At 35.5% G+C, this 22,680-nt stretch overlaps 2 protein-coding genes and 1 long non-coding RNA gene across 4 annotated transcripts; 1 reads left to right on the forward strand and 2 right to left on the reverse strand.

The window, feature by feature from the left end:
- Positions 1-3,800: 3,800 nt before the first annotated feature.
- Positions 3,801-10,195, reverse strand: LOC106413951. The gene is made up of 2 exons (XR_001282714.3): positions 4,326-10,195; positions 3,801-4,219 (listed from the first exon to the last, which is right to left on the reverse strand). It is a non-coding gene; the product is annotated as an uncharacterized LOC106413951 (long non-coding RNA).
- A 1,149-nt stretch (positions 10,196-11,344) lies between these two features.
- LOC106415370 (glutaredoxin-C5, chloroplastic) lies at positions 11,345-13,310 on the forward strand. Of its 2 annotated transcripts, XR_002656771.2 has the most exons (6): positions 11,345-11,710; positions 11,798-11,871; positions 12,119-12,193; positions 12,317-12,343; positions 12,428-12,591; positions 12,692-13,310. XR_002656771.2 is itself a non-coding variant. In XM_013856050.3 (5 exons), the coding sequence occupies exons 1-5, from the start codon at positions 11,427-11,429 to the stop codon at positions 12,511-12,513; spliced, it is 546 nt and encodes a 181-aa protein (XP_013711504.1). In that variant the 5' UTR covers positions 11,345-11,426; the 3' UTR covers positions 12,514-12,652. The 2 variants fall into 2 exon arrangements, 1 of the variants encoding a protein (XP_013711504.1); XM_013856050.3 differs by lacking the exon at positions 12,692-13,310 and having other exon boundaries at positions 12,428-12,652.
- A 248-nt stretch (positions 13,311-13,558) lies between these two features.
- Positions 13,559-14,771, reverse strand: LOC106415371 (photosystem I reaction center subunit IV A, chloroplastic). Its single transcript, XM_013856051.3, has 3 exons — positions 14,334-14,771; positions 13,959-14,024; positions 13,559-13,810 (listed from the first exon to the last, which is right to left on the reverse strand). The coding sequence occupies exons 1-3, from the start codon at positions 14,589-14,591 to the stop codon at positions 13,703-13,705; spliced, it is 432 nt and encodes a 143-aa protein (XP_013711505.1). The 5' UTR covers positions 14,592-14,771; the 3' UTR covers positions 13,559-13,702.
- Positions 14,772-22,680: the final 7,909 nt, after the last annotated feature.

Raw genomic sequence — 22,680 nt, forward strand, 5'->3', positions numbered from 1 at the left:
TTTGCCTGTGAGAGGCATGGATGAATTTCGAAATTGCTTGGGTCAATGCGAATTAGAAGATTTGGAAACAAGAGGTATCTTCTTTACTTGGTCAAACAATAGAGAGGATGACCCTATTATTCGGAAGCTGGATAGGGCCTTAGGTAATGAAGCCTGGCGTGATGCCTTTCCAGATATTGTTGCTCAGTTTGAAACGCCGGGAGAATCGGATCATGCCCCTTGCATTGTTGATCTGCATACGGTATCGGAGGTCAGAAAGGTTAGCTTCAAGTATTTTGCCTTTCTCTCTACCCATCCACAATTCTTGGAAGGAATTACTGCTGCGTGGCAGGAGGAAATTGCTGTGGGATCAGAATTGTTCTCTTTGGGTCAGAGGCTGAAAGCGGTTAAGAAGGTATGCAGAAGACTGAATAAAATTGGGTTTGGAAATATTCAGCAAAAAACAAAGCTCGCAATGGAGGAGCTGCAAGAAATTCAGAGCGAGCTTCTAGTAACGCCTTCGAATGCTTTATTCAGAAGAGAATTTGTGGCGAGGAAAAAGTGGAAGTTTCTGGATTCAGCCTTACAGATTTTCTACAAAACGAAATCTAGAATTCGATGGCTCAAGGATGGAGACGCTAACACAAAGTTTTTTTTCAAGGCGGTTATGGCTCATCAAGCTAGAAACGCCATAAGATACTTGATTGATGGGAATGAAATGAAAGTTACAAATAAGGCTCAAATTAAAGACATGGTGGTCTCCTACTTTCACCATCTTCTAGGATCTCTCTCGATAGGTGTCTCGCCTCCCTCAGTGAGTGACTTGCAGAGTTTGATGATATATAGATGTCCCACCGCCTTATTTGATAAGCTTTGTGCTATTCCAAGTGAGGATGAAATTCGTTCAACACTGATGTCCATGCCAAAGGGTAAGGCTCCGGGACCGGACGGTTTTCCTGCTGAATTTTTCTGGGATGCTTGGTCAGTTGTTGGCAGTGATGTTCTAGCAGCAGTTAGGGAGTTCTTTGTTGGTGGTAGAATGCTGCAACGATACAATGCCACTGCCATTACTCTGATCCCGAAGATTGTGGGGGCTGATAAGCTAAATCAATTCAGGCCAATATCTCTGTGTTCTACCATCTACAAAGTGGTAGCAAGGCTTCTAAAGAAGAAAATTAAGCTCTTTATTGATGAGGTGGTCCAAAGGAACCAAGTGGGATTCATGGAGGGCAGACTTCTTTGCGAGAATGTTTTACTTGCATCTGAGTTGGTCACTGATTTTCATATAGAGGGTCGCATCTCTCGGGGCTGCTTGAAGATTGATCTAGCGAAGGCTTATGACAATTTGAGTTGGGAGTTTGTGCTTAATCTGCTAAAGGCGATTGATCTGCCAGTACAGATATTGATTGGATAAGAGAATGCATCACCACTACTTCCTACAGTGTAGCGGTGAATGGTGAATTGCACGGTTTTTTTACAGGAAAGAAAGGACTCCGACAAGGTGATCCTATTTCCTCTCTGTTGTTTGTGTTGGCTATGGATGTTTTGTCCAAGATGCTGGATAATGGAGCTTTGAACAATAGATTCAAACCTCACCCTTCCTGTGAAAATCCTCTTATTACTCATTTGAGTTTTGCGGACGATGTCTTGGTATTCTTTGATGGTTCTGAGGAATCTATGACTGGAATCCTGGAAATTCTTGAAGAATTCAAACAGTTGTCAGGCCTCAGCATTAATAGAGAAAAAACAGAGCTCATGATAGATGGTGGAAGCCACTCTCTCTGTCAAGAGATGGCTGAGGCGCTGGGAATCAAACAGGGAGCCCTTCCGATTAGATACTTGGGCGTGCCACTCTCGTCTAAAAAAATGAGATTATCTGACTACAGGCCTCTTCTAGACAAGATTGAAGCTCGGTTTAGCTCCTGGACAGTCAAGCACCTTTCCTTTGCCGGAAGGTTTCAATTGATTCAGGCGGTGATATACTCAACCATCTCCTTTTGGTGTTCCATTTTCATTCTTCCAATAGAGTGTATAGGTATTCTAGAGAGAATGTGCAACGCTTTTCTCTGGAGAGGAGTACCGCAATCTGCAAAAGGAGCTAAGATTAGTTGGATCTCTGTTTGTACTCCTAAAATTGAAGGAGGGCTAGGTCTGAAAAGGTTGGAAGATTGGAATCAAGTTCTGGCTTTAAAACTGATCTGGCTACTATTTGCAGCTGGTGGATCGCTTTGGGTTTCGTGGATTAAACAATACAAGATTGGCTCAGAGAATTTTTGGGAACTCACTCCTCGTAGAGGAGATAGCTGGATATGGAAGAGACTTTGCGAGCTGAGGACAGTTGCGAGACCCTTTCTGGTTTGTGAAGTTGGTTCCGGGATCGCAGCGAGCTTTTGGTTTGATAATTGGACTGATCTTGGCCCTCTTATCCATCTTACGGGTGAGAGGGGCCCTCTTGTTTCGGGTCTGGCTAAGGAGGCGACAGTTGCTGATGCCTTGATTAATGGAGACTGGTGGATTAGTGCATCAAGAAGTAGGAATGCTATAATATCTTTGCTGAAGCAGTGTCTCCCCTCGCTGGTGCCGATAGCTCAGTCCATTGACGATGATAAGTACCTCTGGAAGATGGGTGAGGCTCCTCCTTCGTCTTCCTTTTCAACAGCCAAAACTTGGCTTACAATTCATCAACCAAACCCACCGGTCTTCTGGCACGAGCAGATCTGGTTTAAGGGAAGGATACCTAAGCATGCTTTCATCTCTTGGATTCTGGCGAGGAATAGAATGTCTACGCGAGACAGACTGCGTAGTTGGGGGATGAATGTACCTTCAGACTGTCTCTTGTGTGCGGGCTCAGAGGAGACAAGGCAGCATCTATTTTTTGACTGTGCATACAGCGTTGAGGTTTGGTCTTTCTTTTGCTCACACCTTCATCTCTCCCCTCCCACTTTGTTTGAAGAGTGCTTGAGTTGGCTGAAAGACCCAACACCAGACGCTAATGTGTTGCTCATTGTAAGGCTGATCTTTCAAGCTGTTATCTATGTGGTTTGGAAGGAAAGGAACTCGAGATTGCACACGGGGTTGTGTAGACCAACTCAAGCAATCATTCAAGAAATTCAGCAAACTATCAAGCTCCGACTAGATCCACTATCTCGAAGTTTAAGGATGTCTTACTCAGCGACAACAACAACTCCTCTTGGTTTTTGGTTAAGTATTTTCTGAGGTTTCTTTTTGGAAAGTTCCTCCCTCCCCTTGTTGGGTGAGTTTTTAATTGCAGACTTATAACCGAATATTTTAATTAAAAAAAAAAAAAAAAAAAAAAGATTGGATGAAAGGCTGACACTTTTGCCTTTTTCTTACATTGATATTTTTTTTTTCAGTTTAAAAAAAAAAAAAAAAAAAAAAAAAAAAAAAAAAAAAGGTAACTAAGTTTTCTTTAATAGAAGTTTTGGACCTCTCGACTCATCATCTAAAAGAGTTCGATCATTATTTAAGTTAACCGGAAAATACATTATGTAAATTAGCTCAAATAACCATTTTATAATTTGACCAGAAAATTCAGTCTGTAAATGAACCTCAATAATGTCGTTGGTCGAAATTCCAAAGCACGGAACTCCCCTAAGAGCACCATTATCCCTATCAACCCTAATGGGTATCTTAATCATTTTTTTACTAATGAATATGTGTTAAGCACTTTATTTAAGAGTCTTCTAATTTTTTGCCTCCAATGCAAGATTTTTATTTTTGGGTTCTTAAAATATGAGTTTGACAAAGTGATTAAAGAGAGAAAATGGGAGAAGATGACTTTGGTGTGTTACAAGTCGAGAGAGAAGAAGAGTTTTGTGTTGTTACAAGTGGAGAGTGAAGATTATATAAACATAAGAAGAAGATACAGAAGAGACATAGACACAAAGCATAATTGATCAAAAAAAATAAGCATAAGACACAAGCATATGCGCAGAACCATAGCAAGAACATATGAGATTAGCCCTGTTCGGGACGAAGACGTTGCGTCAAGCGTCCAGCAAACAGAAAAGCACAGTAACAACGGCAATTGACATCAGATTTCCAGCAACGATGTGAGAGTTTGGACGCTAGCGATTGGCTGTTGACTTAAAGTATACGGAAACGATGACGTTGTTAATTCCATCTTCTCAAAGCATGTCTAATCTAAAGCTTGAAATGATTACTGCTACAACAGATGGAGAAATGCGCAGAGCCTCTGATATCGCAACAAAATTAAGGGCTGCAGAATGAGAAAACAAGAACCAACAAAGCTACAACCTTTTAAAACCAAGAAGATAAGTACAAACTACAACCTTAAAGAAAACAAGAACCAACAAAGCTACAACCTTAAAGAAGAATAGTCGTGTACGTCACCAGATTTGGCACCAGACCCATCTCGGGAATTTCGTCGAGCACCTTGTAGGCACTCTCCACATCGTTCTTCTTACACAAAGCTTTCACGAGGAGATTACAAGTGAAGATGTTGGGAGTGATTCCAAAAGACTCCTTGTTGTTCTAAACATGGAGTGTACCAGATCGAATCTCCCGTTCGAGATCAATCACACGTTTTGGAATCAAAGCCATCTGATTTCACGGGAGAGAGCTAGATTGAGATGAGAGAGAGGAGGAGACTTCCGTGTCTGACGCTCGTCTTATAAGCGCCGGTGCTTCCTCTTCCTAATTAAGCAACTGTTCTTCGTTTAAAAGGTAATTTTCTTTTTTTTTTTTAAATCAAAATTAATCTAAGCAACCCAGTTAAGCAATCCGGATAATCATCCTTTATTCGGCTAATCTAAACAATTTTTTTTTATCTAAACAAATTTAGTTCATAGAAAGAAAATAAACGTGGAAAGTAAATATATATTCTGCTGACATTAAAACCCACGTGTGTTGGGTCCAATCTTCATTTAGATACATTAATAAAAGAGATCTTAATCTTACAGTGTCACATCAAATGTAGATCAGCATACGTCCAACGTCAAAGGATAAAGCCAGCAGTTCAAAACCAACTTCGACCACAGCATTCGTACATTATTATAATATTGGGAATTTTTTTGGGTGTAATATTGGGAATATTATTGATATGAAGAATAGTAATTCGAAATTCAGACGTTTTATATTTTTTCTTGCTGGTATATGTTATCCTTTTTTTTTTATCCCTTTTACTGTACAAAAACATTTATCCTCTTTGATATAGAAAAAGAGGGATCCTTATCGTATTGCAAGTAACTTTTGTCTAAAAAATTCTATCGGTTGTTAAGCAAAGAAAAAAATCCCATCATTGTTATCACAAACGAAAAATCAAATACATTTTCACGTCGAAGTATATAATATTAAAGTTATCCGTAGATTTCCTTGAAATATAAGCATATAGTATAAATTATTGATGCATGTTACCTAGGTACTGAATCACGTACACAGTAGAATGTCCTGTAGACTTGTTGTAGACGTACAATCATATCTTATTGAAAGTATATTCGATTGAAAAACTAGCTTCCTAAACAGTAAATTTAAAGTTCCACCAAAGTACTTAATTGATCTGGATATGTCTATAATATCTCATGAACAGAAATTCGGATGGTTATGACTACATACATTATCATATATATAATGCATGAATCTAGCCTCATGTACAGTCACCTCATATTCCAACACGTTGGTGTTTTACGGATGGTTCATGCAAGGATAAAGAGTTTTTTTCAGGACAAGGTTAGTATAGTACTTTATAAGGTTTTGATGGATTGATGGAGGCAAGAAATGTCAGGGCTAGTCTTTCTCTTTTCCACTCGGAGGTTGGCACTAGTTTGGGCAATGAAATGTACGAGGAATCTACGACAGTTTCAAATTACGTTTGCAACAATTGTTCTCAATTGGTGAAGATAGTTTCGGAACCAGAAGAATGACCCGCTTTTTCAAGTTATATGGAAGATATCAAGATTCTCAAAGAAAGTTTCCTCAGCTCATAAATCATCTATGTACCACGAACGAAGAATCTAAGGGCGGACAGTCTAGCACGTAGTGCCAGGAAACAACCGTCTTTCATCGTTCACATGGATGGAGAGCTACCATTGTGGTTTACAAAGTCAATTTGAGTCTATTTAAGTTGATGAAAAAAAAATCAGGAGCAAAGTATCTCTGCACCCATACCGCCTCCTCTTTTCTTTCAATTTTTTCAATATTTTCTAATTTTTTTAATTTTAGATACTTATTAAAAGCCCAACGTTGGAGCTCGCCTTATCTTGTGGCATGTCACAAAGACAGTCCTGCTACAAATTTGAAATTTCCTTGCTGACAGAAAGATAAGCAATGGTTTCGAATTTGTTGATCCACCATTTTTGCAAGCGCTACTGCTGAAAACGGATCATATTTACTATGCAAGGTTTAAAAAAAAACTATGGGGAGACGACGATTTGTGACACCAGGCAGTACTACACAATGTTTAAAAGTTTAATTTAAGTAACTCACTCTCCATCGATCAAGGTATTTACCGAAAGAAACTTTACGAGCAGGAACTACTCCAACAAGTAACTAATTAAGTCCCCTAAGGTATTTTGCTTATAGTATGTTTATGTAGATATTTGTTTACAAAAAAAACGTTTATATATATAGAGAGAGAAAGTTTCTCAGAGCATCATTATCCCAAAACCCCTTAAAGGGTCTCTTAGTTAATTTTTAATAGTTTTTAAAGTGTAAAAGTGAGTTAAGAGACTTAGAAAGAGATTTGAACATTTAAGTGGTTTATTGCAAGTTTCTTAATTATGGGTTCTTAAAAAAAATTATAAAACACTTTCATTGCAACAAACTTTACCACAATGCACAATAAAAAAACTTCAAATTGATCAATGATATTGAACTAATCAGTAGCTCTTGATTTCTATGTGATATTGAAAAGGAATCTTAATCTGAGTCAATGAATGATCCAAACAAAAGGTTATGTAACCGTAAGATTCACATCAACATACCATTTCTCTGAAGGCAAGTCTGGCTTTGTACAACGAAAAGAAACCTTCTGTTTGAATCATGTGACGGAACGCACCAATCACACCGCCTAATGCCTCTCCACCTGGTGCCACCATAACCGTTCTTATCTGCAATTTAAATGCTAAAGAACCTCAGGAATAGTCCAAACAAACTCAAGGTAAGTCTTTGTTGTGATTCTAACTTACGGTATCAAGTGGGAGACAGAGCAAACTAGCTGTTACTCCAGCAGCTGCACCGGCCACAAACCTCTCGAAGTTAGTGGTTTCTTCGTTTCCAGACAAGCTCAGAATCTGGCCTCTGTATGTGTCATAAGCATAGAAGTTGATGGACTTGAAAGGAGCGGTTCTAAGAATATTAACCAAGTTCCCTTTCCAAAAGCCTCTAATCCCTTCAGTGGTAGCAATCCCTGAATGAGTCCAAGAAGACTCCTTTGCTCTCCACAGACAATGTACTCTAGCTTCATCCGCTCAAGTGGTGCGATGCAAGTTCTGCTCAAACCAAAACCCTATAACCCAATGAGCATATCACTTAAGTAGTAACCACAAACACTTGAAAAAGTCTACAACTTTTAGCCTAACTAATGAATCCCTATGACACCAAAACTATTACCTTGAAACCATGGCAGCAAAAGCTCCGCCCATAAATGGTTAGTGGTGTTGAGAGCTCATGATCCATTCTCCTTCAGCGGAGGAGACTTGTACACGTGTTGACCATTATACCCTTCACCACCTTCTTCGTCTTCCTAGCCATTACTCTCATTTATAGATAAACTGACTAACGAAAACAGAGGTCCTCTGTTTCAGTTTCGTCTTCTAAGCTTCAAAGCACTCGACTTTCGGACAAAGCGACACGAACTGACTGAACAGCTCTTAGAGGAGACAAAGGAGACGGATGAAGAAGGAAGAGACTCGTCGAGAAACAGTCCTCCTAGGATTTGATTTTGAACATCGAGATCCAACGATTCTGATATGATTACGTCAGCAATCCATCGATCAAGGCCACGCATTTCAAGGTCTTCGATTGGAGAAAATTTGACATAAATTAAGAACGAAAGTCGGAAAATTTCAGAAGAACAGAATCAATCGAAAAGAAGAAGAAGAGAGACGAAGAGATGAACGTCCAAACGGCAACACGTGTCCGGGAAGACCCGTCTCTTATAGCCCCTAAATAAGAAACGTTCTTTCACATTTAACCTATATATTTTTTTTAATGCTAATAATATTAAGATACGGAGGTAAGCGACGACGGTATTGATGCTCTCAGATTCTAGTTCTTTACTATAAATAGGTACGTAAAGAGTAATAATTCAAACGTACTGGATTTAATCATTGGTATGGGTAAACTTTTGAATGGAAATTATTGCTGACATGTCTCTATGTCACTTTTTAGAGCATCTCCAACAAACCCCTTCATTTTTTATGGGATCCACCCTTAAAATAAAGGGTTGAAATGGTGATTTTCTAATAGTGACCTTCAAACTTTTTCTCTTAAAAACATATGTTACACTTTAGTCCTCAATTTCAGTAATAATTCATTATAGTCATTAAAATTTTATAAATTAACAATAAACCCATATTAATATATGGTATTGACACAATTAGTAAACATATTTAATTAACAATAAACCCATATTAATATATGGTATTGACATAATTAGTAAACATATTTAATTATGATTGTATTATAATTTTGTATTTGTGTAAAATTTTCGAAAGATTTTATGTGAAATAATATGTTTATATTATATTTTTTTAATATTAGTACATATTGGTATATAATATTTATTAATATATTATTATTATTTAAAAATAATTTTATAAGACCTCAATTATAATATTTAAGTGCCAATATAGTTATAATAGTAGAATGCCAAACAATAAATAATAGGTACACAATTATTAAACATATATAAATAGAAAAACTAAAGTGAAAAGTAAACAGTATTTTAAAGGCCGCTACAGTGCCTTTTTAAATTTGATGGTGTACTGTTTACCCCTTTAAAATTTGAAGGGACGAAAGGCTGTTTGAATGCAAAAAACTTTAAAAAATAAAGGAATAAAAGGCTGTTTGAGATGCTCTTATGAACCTACAACCCCCAACAAGTCCATGTAATGTATATTGTTCTTTTTCTGTAGGGATTTTAGTTCCGGACCGGCTCGAGATTCATTTTGGTTCTTTCCAAGTTCTTAGATATCTAGAAAATCAGGTTACAAACCGATAGGTTTGGGCACATAGACTAAACACACTATTTGAGTTTGGATATTCAAATACAACCTAAAATATGAAAGTATCTTTTATTTTTAAACCAAAAATTTAGTAGTATTAAACTGTCATAAGCTATAATCTCATGCAATATAAATAATTATTTAAATAAATAATAAAAATAAAAAATAAATTAAAATTGTTTTTATTTTATTTTTTAATAACACTTTTATAAATTTAAACTTTATATTTTTGGTTTTTTGAAACTTTTTCAAAAAACTTATTTTTAAATCCGAAAAATCCATTTGAAACTATTTAAAAAAATTATTTTAAATTTTAAATATTTTTATTTATTTTTAAAAATCCTAAATCTCAGCTGCAAAACTTCACCTCCAAATCTAAACCATCAATTTAGATTAATTAATCATAGAGTTATAAATTTCTATTTACCTTCTTAATGAAATATTTTGGTCATTTTGACCAGTACTATATTTATGATTATAAACTTTTTAGGGCCATCCTACTAGAAAAATTCTCTATTTATTATCTCTCTTGGTATTTTAAAATTTTGATTGTTCTGTGTAAACTTAAATTTTGTTTCAATAGAATGTCTGGAAGTTCACAGATCTAAGTACCTAAAATACTGTGCATCGGGTTCGGGTATGATACATATCTCTCTTTTTTAAGTGTTTGATTTGTTGTGCCTATCTTTAATATACACAATACATATATATATACATGGATGGACACGGACAACACAAGGAACTTGAACAAGTGAGAGTAATTGCCAATTATTTTGGTCAGAATTAAAACATCATTGTTATAATTTAAGAGGATTACTTGTGTGTGTGTGTTATATATAATATTCAATATATCATGAACATATCAAATATGTACTGATATATATATGATGTATGTCAATAGAGCAAAGATTTGGGTTATAAATGAATGAAGAAAATGTTGGTGGGATAGTGACAAACAAAATTGAGAAACAATGAAATAATTCGAACCCATGACGTTCCAACTGGTTAAAAGTCCCCACATGATCTTATCAAGGTAGTAGCTGAGTTGTTTGTTTCTTTAAAATCACAAATTTCTAAAGTTCAAAAAAAAAAATCACAAATTTCTCACGATTTTTGGTATGATCTCTTAGGGCATCTTCATCTCTACTCTATTTTTTCTTCTAAAATAAAGCAAAAGTGAATATGGAGTAAGAAATGCTCCAACCCAACTTCATATCTCACTCCATAATGAAATTTACTCCATAAATGGAGTAATCTTTTTTTTTTTTTTTCATCACTCCATTATAAAGTGGAAAATAGAGTAGGGTTGGAACAATTTTACTCTATTTTCACTTTTACTCCATTTTGGAGGAAAAAATGGAGTTTTACATTTGGAGATTCCAAATGCTCTTAGTGTAAATACGAATATCACATATAAAGTATCCGAGCTAAAAACCAAATGGTCAAGTCCACATGCAAATTTACCACATCATAGATATGAACATAGGGTTAGCTATAGCGAGGTTATGCTCTTGACCATAAATCCAATACCATTATACCACACCACAGGCGGATTAAAACCACTAAACTTTCCTAAAAATATTTGTAAAGATTTCATTTCCAAAGAAAAATTCATCATAACTCGTTGTAAATAAACAGATTTGCTGCTAAACGCACATAAACATTCGAATTATTATTGTTTTCTTAAACGTTCACCAAAAAAATAATTCAAAACGTTTTATATATTTATAAGATAAAAATCCAATAGTTTAAAATATATAACTTTTTTTATCAAGTGTGCGTCTAGCAAATTTTGATTATCCGGAGGTTTGATTTGTTTAGAATTTATAAAAGAAACCTATAACTAGTCCCTTATGGTTTGTTTCGCACGTGTGAGTAACTCAATAAATCTGGGTCGCAACAAGTTATGGGGTTGGTTACACATAGTTTCAACTTAAGTTTCTTGGGTCAAATTCGTTAAGTTTATGGATAAAAAAACTAAAAATGTGACATATTGTTTTTCTTTTCACAATTAAAAACTTAACGCGACCCAATCATAAAACCGACTCTATAGAAGCAAGAATCAAACAAAGCTTTTTCGTACAGAAGATAAGCCCATTAACAGTAAAGGCCCAGAAAATATGATCCGCAGAATAAAATTTCAGCTTCTTACAAAAAAAGGACAAGTCACGAGACAAGTAACACAAAGAAAGCTCCAAGAATCTGTCGACTTTCTGAGAATCCAAAGGTCAGAAGATCGCCATGGCAGTCACAGCATTCAACACATTGAGACTTGTATCGTCTTCTCTAGATTCGATTCCTTCAATCTCTTTTTCTACTTCTTATTCGTTATCTCTGATCAGCGTCGGTGGCATCACATGTTCTGATGTCAAAAGATGTCTAAAGCACACATGTTCTGTCCGAGCCATGTCTTCTTCTTCTTCTTCGGCTGCTTCGTCTTCTACCTTCGGATCAAGAATGGAGGAGAGCGTGAAGAAAACGGTGACTGAGAACGTTGTCGTTGTTTACTCCAAAACATGGTGCTCGTAGGTTTTGCTCCCCTTGAAATCTTAATGTTTCTGCTGAGTCTTTTGCTTAGTTATTAAAACATATATGTTTGGTGTGTAACGAAGATACTGTATTGAAGTGAAGACATTGTTCAAGAGACTTGGAGTTCAGCCATTGGTGATCGAATTGGATGAACTTGGTATGTGCTTAACATTTCTGATTATTTGATTTGATTATGATTAAAAACATAAAAAGTAGTTTATGTTGTCATGGCTTCTTAGTTGTTAGACATTGGAATTATTCATTAGTTTTGCGTTTTAACTTTGGATTTGGTTTCATATGCACATACTAGCTAATCTAAGTTATGTTGTCTATATATATATATATATATATATTTGGTGATTTGGATTCTTTATCCTTAGTCTGAATCTCTGGATCATTTTCAGGTCCACAAGGGCCACAACTGCAGAAGGTACTGGAAAGACTTACTGGACAACGCACTGTTCCTAATGTGTTTGTTGGTAAGTAGTCTAAAACCGTTTGCGTGGATCAATCACATATCTTCTTCATTGAATTAAGTGTACACTATAGTTTCGCTTTGTAAAAATACATAACAATGTCTAATCTTGTGTCCTAATGACCAGGAGGCAAGCACATTGGTGGCTGCACAGGTACTTTCTTCTCTATCTCGCCCTGTTGGATTCGTCATAGATTCTACACATTCAGTACTTCTCTGCCAATTTTGTGATCTACAGATACAGTGAAGCTGAAGAGGAAGGGAGATCTGGCATTGATGTTAGCTGAAGCCAACGGTAAAACCGATCAGACTTTAAGGAAGTGATGAAACTGGTTTGGAGATTTTGCATGTGAATTCTTGGAAGAGTTTTTTAACTACTTTCTCTCTCTCTCTGTCTCTTATGTAAACATTCAACATCATTCAAATAATACATATAATAAATAACATATATTATCATGCAGTATTTGTTGATCTACTTCTTTGTTTACCCTTGATTTCACAGTTTCAAGCCTGTAAAGTGATCCACAAGTTACAACAACAACAACAAGAACAATTTTTTTTTTTGTAAATTTCATTTTAGTTTACCTTAAAAAGGTAATGAAGCTTTTTGCTTGTAAATGACCCAGTTCAGAAGTAAGCAGACGCAAGTGGTCAGGCCCTCTAGGGATGAGGATCGAAGGGAACACTTAAATTATATAGCTGGTCATGTGGATTATATGAAAGAAGCGTGTAAGAGAAGTAAAGAGATTATACAAGGGCTTGTTAAGAGAGGTGTTGTTGTGGTGGCTTTTGCTTCGTATGGGAAGAAAGAAGCCTGTTTTGGAGTTGTAAGAGACTGACATTGCGGATGAAGAGATAAGCTAGAGAAAGAGGAGGTTGTGGCGTGTGTCTCAAGATTTTATCTCAGAATGGGAAATTTAAGAACCGTTCGACATAAAGAGTAGTAACTCATGAGTTGAAAGAATCAAGTGTGTAAGTGTTCTTGATTAGTTTCTTTTCTTGACAGAGTTGGTTAGATGAGCACAAGAACCTTGCTGGTGTTGCTAATAGATTTGAAACCGGTTTAAACTGAATCTTGCATCAGTTCTTAAGCTGAATGTGAGTGTGATTTTAGGTATTTATCTCTGCTTTTAGACGGGCGTGTAAGAGGAAGTGGTGTGGGTTATCCTCCAAGGCAAGCCTTCGTTGCACGGCTTCCTCCGGTTAAGGGAATCGGAACCGGTCTTCTTAACGGTATGGATGCTAGTGTGTAAATACGTTAAGTGGTTAAAAAATGAAATTTTTTTTGCCTCAAAATTATTTGCATTTTTGTGGTAATTTAATTTGAAAACGTTTTTGAACCGATATGATTAAGATTTACACATGAGTAGAGAGAGGATATAAGAATTTAGAAATTGAGAGAAATAATGGTAAATGTTTTGGTACATACGGTTCTGGTCAAGCTACAAACAGATAAGACCGGTATGAAGATTAAACCAAATACACACACTTCTTTTTAGGTCTCTCTTTAATTTTAAGCTTTAACTTCTTCAATCTCGTCCAGTGCATAGTTGTTGGTCGATATGTTCGCGTAATTCACTTTCGCAAATCGGACCACAACAGGGTACCGGGTCTTGGGGTCCTGCACATTTGTCACCCGGGTCAAGAAAATTATACAAAACCTGCCTAATGATATGCATACGTGACTCATAAATCGTTACATACCTACCTAATGATATGCATAAGTGAATCGAATCATAGATCGCTAATTAGAGACTAAATGTGTTTACCTGATCAACGGCCACAACCGATCCAACGCTCTTGAACCAGTAGGATTCTCTCCTTAGAATCTTGACCTACGAACCCCAACAGTTTATGATATTAAACTAAGATGAAATATTGTTATGAAATATACATTGAAAATGAGATGGACTCTAATAATTATATGAAAACGTAGATTAATTTATTAAATACCAATTGATTTCACTACGAAACCCGTAAAATTTCATAGAATGTGGTAACATTTTTCCCTATTGAATTATGAAGTCACTCAAATAAAATTCGTTCATAGGCATATAGAACCTATCGATCGATTCGATATGAAAAGTTTGGTGTATGCGTGCGTATGTTATTAGTATTATACAAGATGGTTTAGATTAGCTGACCTTGGCACCTCTCTTTGGGCCAATAGGAGGCGGCTTGGGTTTGGTGGCAGCGGCTGCAGCCGGCGCAGCGGTAGTTGCCGGAGCACCTTCCGGCGCAGCTGGTTCTGGAGCCGCCTCATCGGCTGCTCTGACTACGAGCCTAGAGCCGGCGTTTCTCATCGGTAAGAAAGAGACGGAGTTCCTGGACGACGAAGCGCCAGCGGCCGCCGTGACGTTGGCCGGCAAAAGAAACACCGAAGATGCTGACATCATCGCCATCTGTAGAGTTTTTTTTGTTGCTTCTTATTGTTTCTTCCGACAAGAAAGAGTGAGTTCTTGATTCGTATTATGTTGGAAAGGCTAAGAAAAGAGGGAGTGGTGGTGGTGTTTTGGATTAAACGAATCGTTTCCCTCCACTTGATATCAGCCACGTGTCATTACATATCGGTTCTTCAGGATAATGTGATGACATGTAATTTTGATACTTTTCATCTTTTGTTTGTTTCCCCCGATCAAGGAATGAAAAATTAAAAAGGAATCATGTGAGGGAAAAAAAGATTTTGGGTCTGATTGGTAATTACTGTAACTTTAAAATTTTTGCTGTAGAAAAAAATCTTTAAACTTTTTGCTGTGGCTTTAGATTTTATTGCTGTAGAATTTTATGGAAAGCACTAAAAAAATTGCTTTAGATATTTAGCTCTGCAGAGCACTTATACAGCTGTAGGTTATTTCAAGAGTTGTGGTTTCAAAAAAAAAATTTAAAGCTTGATTGCTCTGAATTTGGTGCTTTAGAAATAAATAGGACTGTGGACAGCACCTACAGCAACTACCAATCACCCCCTATATGTGTGAGTTGTAACTTAATCCATAAGCATTTTTTTTTTGCAATTATTTATATAGTCGGAAGATATCATGAATAAAATCACAAAAAATCAGTACTATTTTTATCCTTTGTGAAATAAAAATAGACAATTATCTCAGATAGTTTTTATTAAATTTTTGTCACAAAAATAGCACTCAAGAAAAAAAAATGATCAAAATAGTTTTTTTTTTAATTTTAAAAATTTAATATTTATTTTTTATTTTTAAAATTTGAAATCTTATCACGAGAACCTCATTCCTTAACTCTAAACTCTAAGTCTAGATTAGTTAACTTTATTTTTATCCTTTAATAAAACTTATTTTGGTCATTTTCTTCATTCATTGAATACTATTTTTGTGACAAAAACTTTTAAAAAAAATTATCGATAAAAATACACAAATAATCGCTACTATTGTTTTACCAAAAGAAAAGTACACTCTTAACTATTAAATGTTTTCTTTTTCGATTACTAATCAGAACTTTTGTATACGTTATCTTCTAATTGTTTTATCAAACACACATATATCTCACATTTATTTACTTAAAACTAACTTTTAATTATTTTATTTTTATAAGAAATGAAAGTAAAAATGTTTAATAGTTTCTTTGTCAATAAGACTATCTTAATCTAAACACAATATACAAATCTAAATTCTGAATTTAGTGTTTAGAGAGAGATGGATGTTTATTGAGAGAGAAGTAAAAAGTTTCTTTTATTAAATTTGATGAATGATTTACAAATGAAATATTTTACTATTTTTATATAGAATAAATTGCTTCACGCTTATTACATTCTTTTAACTATTACACTAGGACATTTTCTGCGTTAAAACACAGTTTATATTTTTTGATTACATTTACAAATTGACAATTCCTTGCAAAAAAAAAAATAATAATTTGTAAATGTAAATAGATCAAAACATTCAACCCACAAAACATTTAAGTTCCTGTTTTTGAATATAAATAAGGTATTTTAGGAAACTGTTTTTAATTGTTTAATAATATTGCTAAAATTTCCTAGATTATTGAACTTATTGTGAAAATTTGGCATTCAAAATATATTATGATAAGAACTTTAAATACACAATGGATATTCTTTTTCAAAAGTTTGGCTGGAAAGTTCTGTTTTATTAAATACCTTTTGATAATTTATAAAATCATTATGCGATTATTTATATTGAGCGGACAATATATTCATATAAAATTCAATTCTTAGGAAAACAATAGGAAATGATCTAACATACTATAACATGGTTATTTAGAATAAACCTATTATGCACATGTAAAAATTATACATAGGAAATTAGTATAGGAAACATTTGTTCATGTTGTTATAAAAAAAAACTGGTATTTTATTATATCGTAGGAATTTAAATAAGGGCAAAATTTTATATCCGTACGAATAAGATAACACTCATAAGAAGAGAGGATGTGTTATTAGAAGGAAAAGGATGGTGTGTTTTCCGATCGTTTATATAGAAATGAAAAAGTGAAGTTACTGTGCACGCATAGTGACAGTGGGCTCCACAACGTTTATAATGTCAAAAGTTTCGGCCGTAAATATTGACGTTCGATTCTTTTTACGTTTATAACACTCCTCCTTGGAGACCAGTGTCACTATCGCTTCTTGCTTAACGTCTATGTTGTCTCGTTAAAAACCTTTCTAGGAAAACCCAATGGAAAAAACCATAGTAAGGTAAAAAGAGTACAACTACGTAAGCTCCCCCTCGAATGAGCAGTCATAGACCCTTCTGATGACGCATTCCAATGTTACGAACATGTTTTCTGAATATCGAAGTCGGAAGTGATTTTGTGAAGAGGTCAGATGCATTGTCGCATGATTGGACATATCTTACTTCAATCTCTTTCTTTTTTACGAGCTCTTGAGTGTATGAGAAGAACTTCAGATGAATATGCTTCGTTCTATCACTTTTAATATATCCGTCCTTTGTTTGAGCAACACATGCTGCATTATCTTCATATAGAATAGTTGGCTCCGTATTTTCGCCAATCCCGCTGCTTGAACAGATGTGTCGGCTCATTGATCTCAGCCATACACATTCTCTGCTTGCTTCATGGAGTGCAATGATCTCAGCATGATTTGAAGAAGTAGCCACGAGCGTTTGTTTCTGAGAACGCCAAGATATAGCAGTGCCTCCGATCGTAAAAATGTATCATGTTTGCGATCGGGCTTTGTGTGGATCTGAAAGATATCCTGCATCTGCAAAACCAACCATTTGACCTTTTGAACTTTTAGGATAAAACAAGCCTAAATCAATGGTCCCTTGGAGGTAACGAAAAACATGTTTAATCCCATTCCAATGTCTTCGAGTTGGAGATGAGCTGAATCTTGCCAAAAGATTCACAGCAAATGATATATCAGGCCGTGTACAATTTGCAAGGTACATCAGCGCTCCAATTGCACTTCCGGACCAAGTATCTCTTCTTTCTCCCCAGGTGGTCGAAATGGATCACTTTCAATATTAAGTGACCTAACGACCATCGGGGTGCTAAGAGGAGTTGATTTATCCATGTTAAATCGTTCCAACACTCTTTTAGTGTATGTGGATTGATGCACAAATATACCATTTTGTGAATGTTCTATTTGTAGGCCAAGACAATACTGTGTCTGTCCTAGGTCTTTCATCTCAAATTCTCCTTTGAGATAGCCTGATGCCTTTTGTATTTCCTTTTGAGTTCCGATGATGTTAAGATCATCAACATATACCGCGATTATTACAAATCCGGATATTGTTTTCTTGATGAAAACACATGGGCATATAGGGTCATTCGCATATCCTTCTTTTATTAAATGATCACTGAGACGATTATACCACATACGTCCAGATTGCTTTAACCCATATAATGATCTTTGCAATTTTATTGCACATAACTCTTTAGGTTTGGAACTTAATGCTTCTGGCATTTTAAATCCATGAGGAACTTTCATGTAGATATCAGTATCTAATGATCCATATAGATAAGCTGTAACAACATCCATGAGACGCATCTCAAGATTTTTATCAGCGGCTAGACTCATCAGGAATCTAAATGTGATCGCATCCATTACAGGAGAATATGTTTCCTCATAATCAATACCAGGTCTTTGAGAAAATCCTTGGGCTACAAGGCGAGCTTTATACCTTGTAATCTCATTTTTCTCATTTCGTTTTCGAACGAAAATCCATCTGTACCCAACTGGTCTCACATCTTCAGGTGTGAGTACAATAGATCCAAACACTTTTCGTTTGTTAAGCGAATCAAGTTCGATTTGTATTGCTTCTTTCCATTTATTCCAATCATGTCTCTTTTGACATTCATATATGGATTTCGGTTCTGGATCATCGGTATCTTCATTTACCTCATTTGACATAAGATATGAGAAAACATCACCAATGTCATCATTTTCATTCCTTTTCCATATCCTTTTATTATGGATGTAATTAATAGAAATCTCATGATTATCTTTCGATTCATGATGCTCTGATTCATCAGAGTCCTTATCATTTATTTCTTCCAAAATATTTTCTGCTATTTTGGGTGCATCATATATTTCAGCTTTCTTCTGTTTCCTAGGATTTTTATCCTTAGAACCAACAGGTCTACCACGCTTCAGGCGTGTTTTTGGCTCTCGTGTGTCATCCTCCTTTTCTTGTTCATTTGGCATTTTGATACGAGCAGGAGCATTTGCAGCTGGTATATGAGATTTAGTTACCGTCTTGGTATCTGCAAATGCATCAGGTAGCTGGTTAGCTATACTCTGTAAATGCATAATTCGTCGAACTTCTAGTTCTGACTCTTTAGTAGGAGGATCAAGATATAACAATGATGGTACACTCCATTTTATATCACTTCCAACATTTTTGTTTTCTCCCCCTAGAACTGGGAATACATTTTCGTCAAAATGACAATCAGCAAAACGTGCTGTAAAGACGTCACCAGTCTGTGGTTCTAGGTATCTTATAATTGATGGAGAGTCACAACCAACATATATTCTCAACCTTCTTTGTGGTCCCATCTTTGTTCGTTGTGGTGGTGCTACAGGCACATATACTGCACAACCAAAGATTCTTAAATGGGAAATATTTGGTTCTCGACCAAACGCTAATTGTAGTGGGGAATACTTGTGGTATGCACTCGGTCTGATTCGAATGAGTGTTTCTGCGTGCAAAATAGCATGTCCCCATACAGAGGTTGGAAGTTTTGATCTCATGATCAATGGTCTTGCAATCAGTTGCAGACGCTTAATTAAAGATTCAGCCAAACCATTTTGCGTATGAACATGAGCCACATAATGTTCAACTTCAATTCCCGTTACCATACAATAATCATTAAATGCTTGGGATGTGAATTCACCAGCGTTGTCTAATCTAACTTTTTTAATATTATAATCAGGGAACTGTGTCCGCAATTTGATTATCTGAGTTAGAAATCTCGCAAATGCCATGTTTCGAGATGATAATAGACAAACGTGTGACCATCTACTGGATGCGTCAATTAATACCATAAAATAGTGGAATGGTCCACATGGTGGATGTATCGGTCCACATATATCACCTTGAATTCTTTCAAGGAACTTTGGTGATTCTTTATCGATTTTGGTTGGCGATGGCCTTACGATCAATTCTCCTAGAGAACATGCAACACATGTCATTTTATTCCCTTGAGAAATCTCTTGGATTTTCAGTGAATGACCATGTGAGCTCTCTATGATTCTACGCATCATTGTGGTGCCCGGGTGACCGAGGCGATCATGCCATAAATTAAAATCTTCTGGATTTTGTTTTACTATAAAATTTGATTCGATTGCATTGATATAAGTATGGTGTAATCCCGAAGGAAGTTCTGGAAACTTTTCCAATATGTGTCTTTTGCCAAATTTATCAGAAGTTATATATATACACTTCTTTCCATTTTCAGTTACAGACTGAGTATCATATCCTTGACGATATATGTCTTTAAAACTCAACAAATTTCTTCTGGAATTTGGAGCATATAATGCATTATTTATGGAAATTTTTGTTCCATTTGGCAATGTAAAGTTTGCTTTACCATTTCCTTCAATCACGTCTGCAGGACCTGATATTGTATTGACAGTAATTCTTTTTGGTTTTATATCTGAGAAATATATATTTTTTCTCAAGATAGTGTGCGTTGTTCCACTATCTAGTATACATATCTCTTGAATCTCTTTCTTAGAGTTTGTTCCATTTGCGTTTTGATCCATTTATGAAATTATCATAAACATTAAACAACAGTGAAACGTGAAATTTATTCATTGATTATATAAAGAAAACACACAATAATTATACATATATTGTTGTTAAAACAACATTATTCTTTGAAAAACATAATTATTATACATTACAAATGAGGACTATTCAGTAGTCTTATTAGAAACATTTCTGTACTCTTCAAGAGTATTCTAGTCCAGCTCATTTGCGAAATCAGAGGATTCAAGGTATGAGGTCCCTTCAACGTTTTCCGTGAGATTCACCTCTTTAGCATTTCCTTTTACGGACTCTTGATATAACTTGCACAAATGTGGGGGAGTACGACAGGTACGGGACCAATGTCTTTTACATCCACATCTGTAACATACAGTCTCACTTTTCTTTGTGGTATCCTCTTCGGGTTCTTTGCCTTTAGGAGGTTGTTCAGATCTAACCCATTTGTTAGATCTAATACTTTTAGGATAGTAAGGCTTTCCACGTTTGTTGTTGAAACGCCGACCACGACCTCGGTTGGTCTGGTTTCTCCTTCCCGAATATTCTACCGCCGTAGCATTCACTTCGGGAAATGCCTTGGCTCCCGTAGGTCAGGAATTATGGTTTTTGATTAGTAACTCATCGTTCTTTTCAGCCAACATGAGTGTTACCATTAATTCAGAAAATTTGGTGTACCCACATTTTCTGTAAATTCGGGATAAGACGTTGTGTTCTTTGTGAAAAGTATTGTATGTCTTGTCAAGCATTTCTGCTTTGGTGACAAGGTTACCACAATATTTTAATTGTGCAACTATCCTCAAGATAGTGGAATTGTAATCTCTAACCCTTTGGAAATCCTGAAACCTCAGGGTTTTCCACTCTTCAAGAGCGTGAGGGAGATTGATTTCCTTTTGATTATCGAATCTGTCTTTCAAGGCTTGCCATAGTACGGCTGGGTCCTCAGCGTCTCCATAGTCGTGAGTTAGATTCTCATCTAAGTGCTTCTTCAGGAAGATTATCGCTTCGTTATATGCTCGGGTGGCGATTTGTTACCGACTTTTATCGCTTTGGTTATCTTTTTTATTACAAGATAAGGTTTCACATTTGTGACCCATCTGACATAGTTTTCGCCGGTTACTTTCAGAGACGGGAACTGGAGTTTCTTGATGTTTGCCATTTATATTTCGAATCGCAGAGTGATCGTGCTGATAACGTGTTATAAAAAGAACTGTATTTTATTATATTGTAGGAATTTAAATAAGGGCAAAATTTTATACCCTTACGAAGAAGATAACACTGATAAGAAGAGAGGATGTGTTATTAGAAGGAGAAGGATGGTGTGTTACAAACGATCGGAACGATCGTTTATATAGAAATGAAAAAGTGAAGTTATTGTGCACGCATAGTGACAGTGGGCTCCACAACGTTTATAATGTCAAAAGTTTCGGCCGTAAATATTGACGTTTGATTCTTTTTACGTTTATAACACATGTGAATTTGTTATGTAATGGAAAAATCTAGTTAACAATATATGATTTTATTAGTATAAATTTATATATATACTCGTGATTGTATATGTTTGGTTAGATTCTTTTATAACATTACACATTGGTTAGGTTAGGTTATTAATAGTTTAGATATATATCTATCAAAAGATGTCAAAAAAAAAAAATCTATCAATATAACAATGGCTGAGTTGACTATACTCTAAATGGCGATGTTTATGTATTAGATTATCTAATTTAGATTATTAGACGAATGGTTAATGGCTTCGGTTAGAATTGTAATTGTTTAGAAATATCAACTCTAATTATATAAATGGTTTACATTAATCAAAATAATTGAATAAATGAAATGTGAATTGATCCCAAATTTAGATGACAACTTCTTTAATTAGATAAAAAGTAGGACTGGTGTTCCAAAAAAAAGTAGGACTTTAAATTAACAGAATATATTCTAATCACTATTATGAAAAATAGATAAAATAAAATAAAGTCCAAAAATATACGAACTGTTGGACCATGACATCATGTATTCGGTCTGTTGTCATTAAGTTGTGATTTTAGAATGGGCATATATATCATTTTTTAAGTTACCACTATGTGCTAAGAGCAACATTAACGGGAGCTTTTAATCCCGTCTCTTAGTGTTAATAGGTTAAAAAAAGGAAGTTAGCATAATTGTGAGGAAATGTATCTTAATTAGGAGAAAGAAGAGACGTGTCTTCTGAGACACGTGTTGTGTTTTGCGGGATTTGTGTGTTTCTCTCTCTCGACGGAAGCACTTCGTGTCTCTCTCC

This window comes from Brassica napus, chromosome C8, assembly GCF_020379485.1.
Source record: "Brassica napus cultivar Da-Ae chromosome C8, Da-Ae, whole genome shotgun sequence".
In the NCBI taxonomy this organism is placed as follows: domain Eukaryota; kingdom Viridiplantae; phylum Streptophyta; class Magnoliopsida; order Brassicales; family Brassicaceae; genus Brassica; species Brassica napus.

Coding starts and splice junctions, on each gene's coding strand:
- LOC106415370 (XM_013856050.3), top strand. CDS start 11,427: ATGGCAGTCACAGCATTCAACACATTGAGACTTGTATCGTCTTCTCTA. Junction 11,711..11,797: donor TACTCCAAAACATGGTGCTC/GTAGGTTTTGCT, acceptor TGTGTAACGAAG/ATACTGTATTGAAGTGAAGA. Junction 12,344..12,427: donor GCACATTGGTGGCTGCACAG/GTACTTTCTTCT, acceptor TGTGATCTACAG/ATACAGTGAAGCTGAAGAGG.
- LOC106415371 (XM_013856051.3), bottom strand. CDS start 14,591: ATGGCGATGATGTCAGCATCTTCGGTGTTTCTTTTGCCGGCCAACGTC. Junction 14,025..14,333: donor GCCCAAAGAGAGGTGCCAAG/GTCAGCTAATCT, acceptor TGGGGTTCGTAG/GTCAAGATTCTAAGGAGAGA. Junction 13,811..13,958: donor CGGTTGTGGCCGTTGATCAG/GTAAACACATTT, acceptor ACAAATGTGCAG/GACCCCAAGACCCGGTACCC.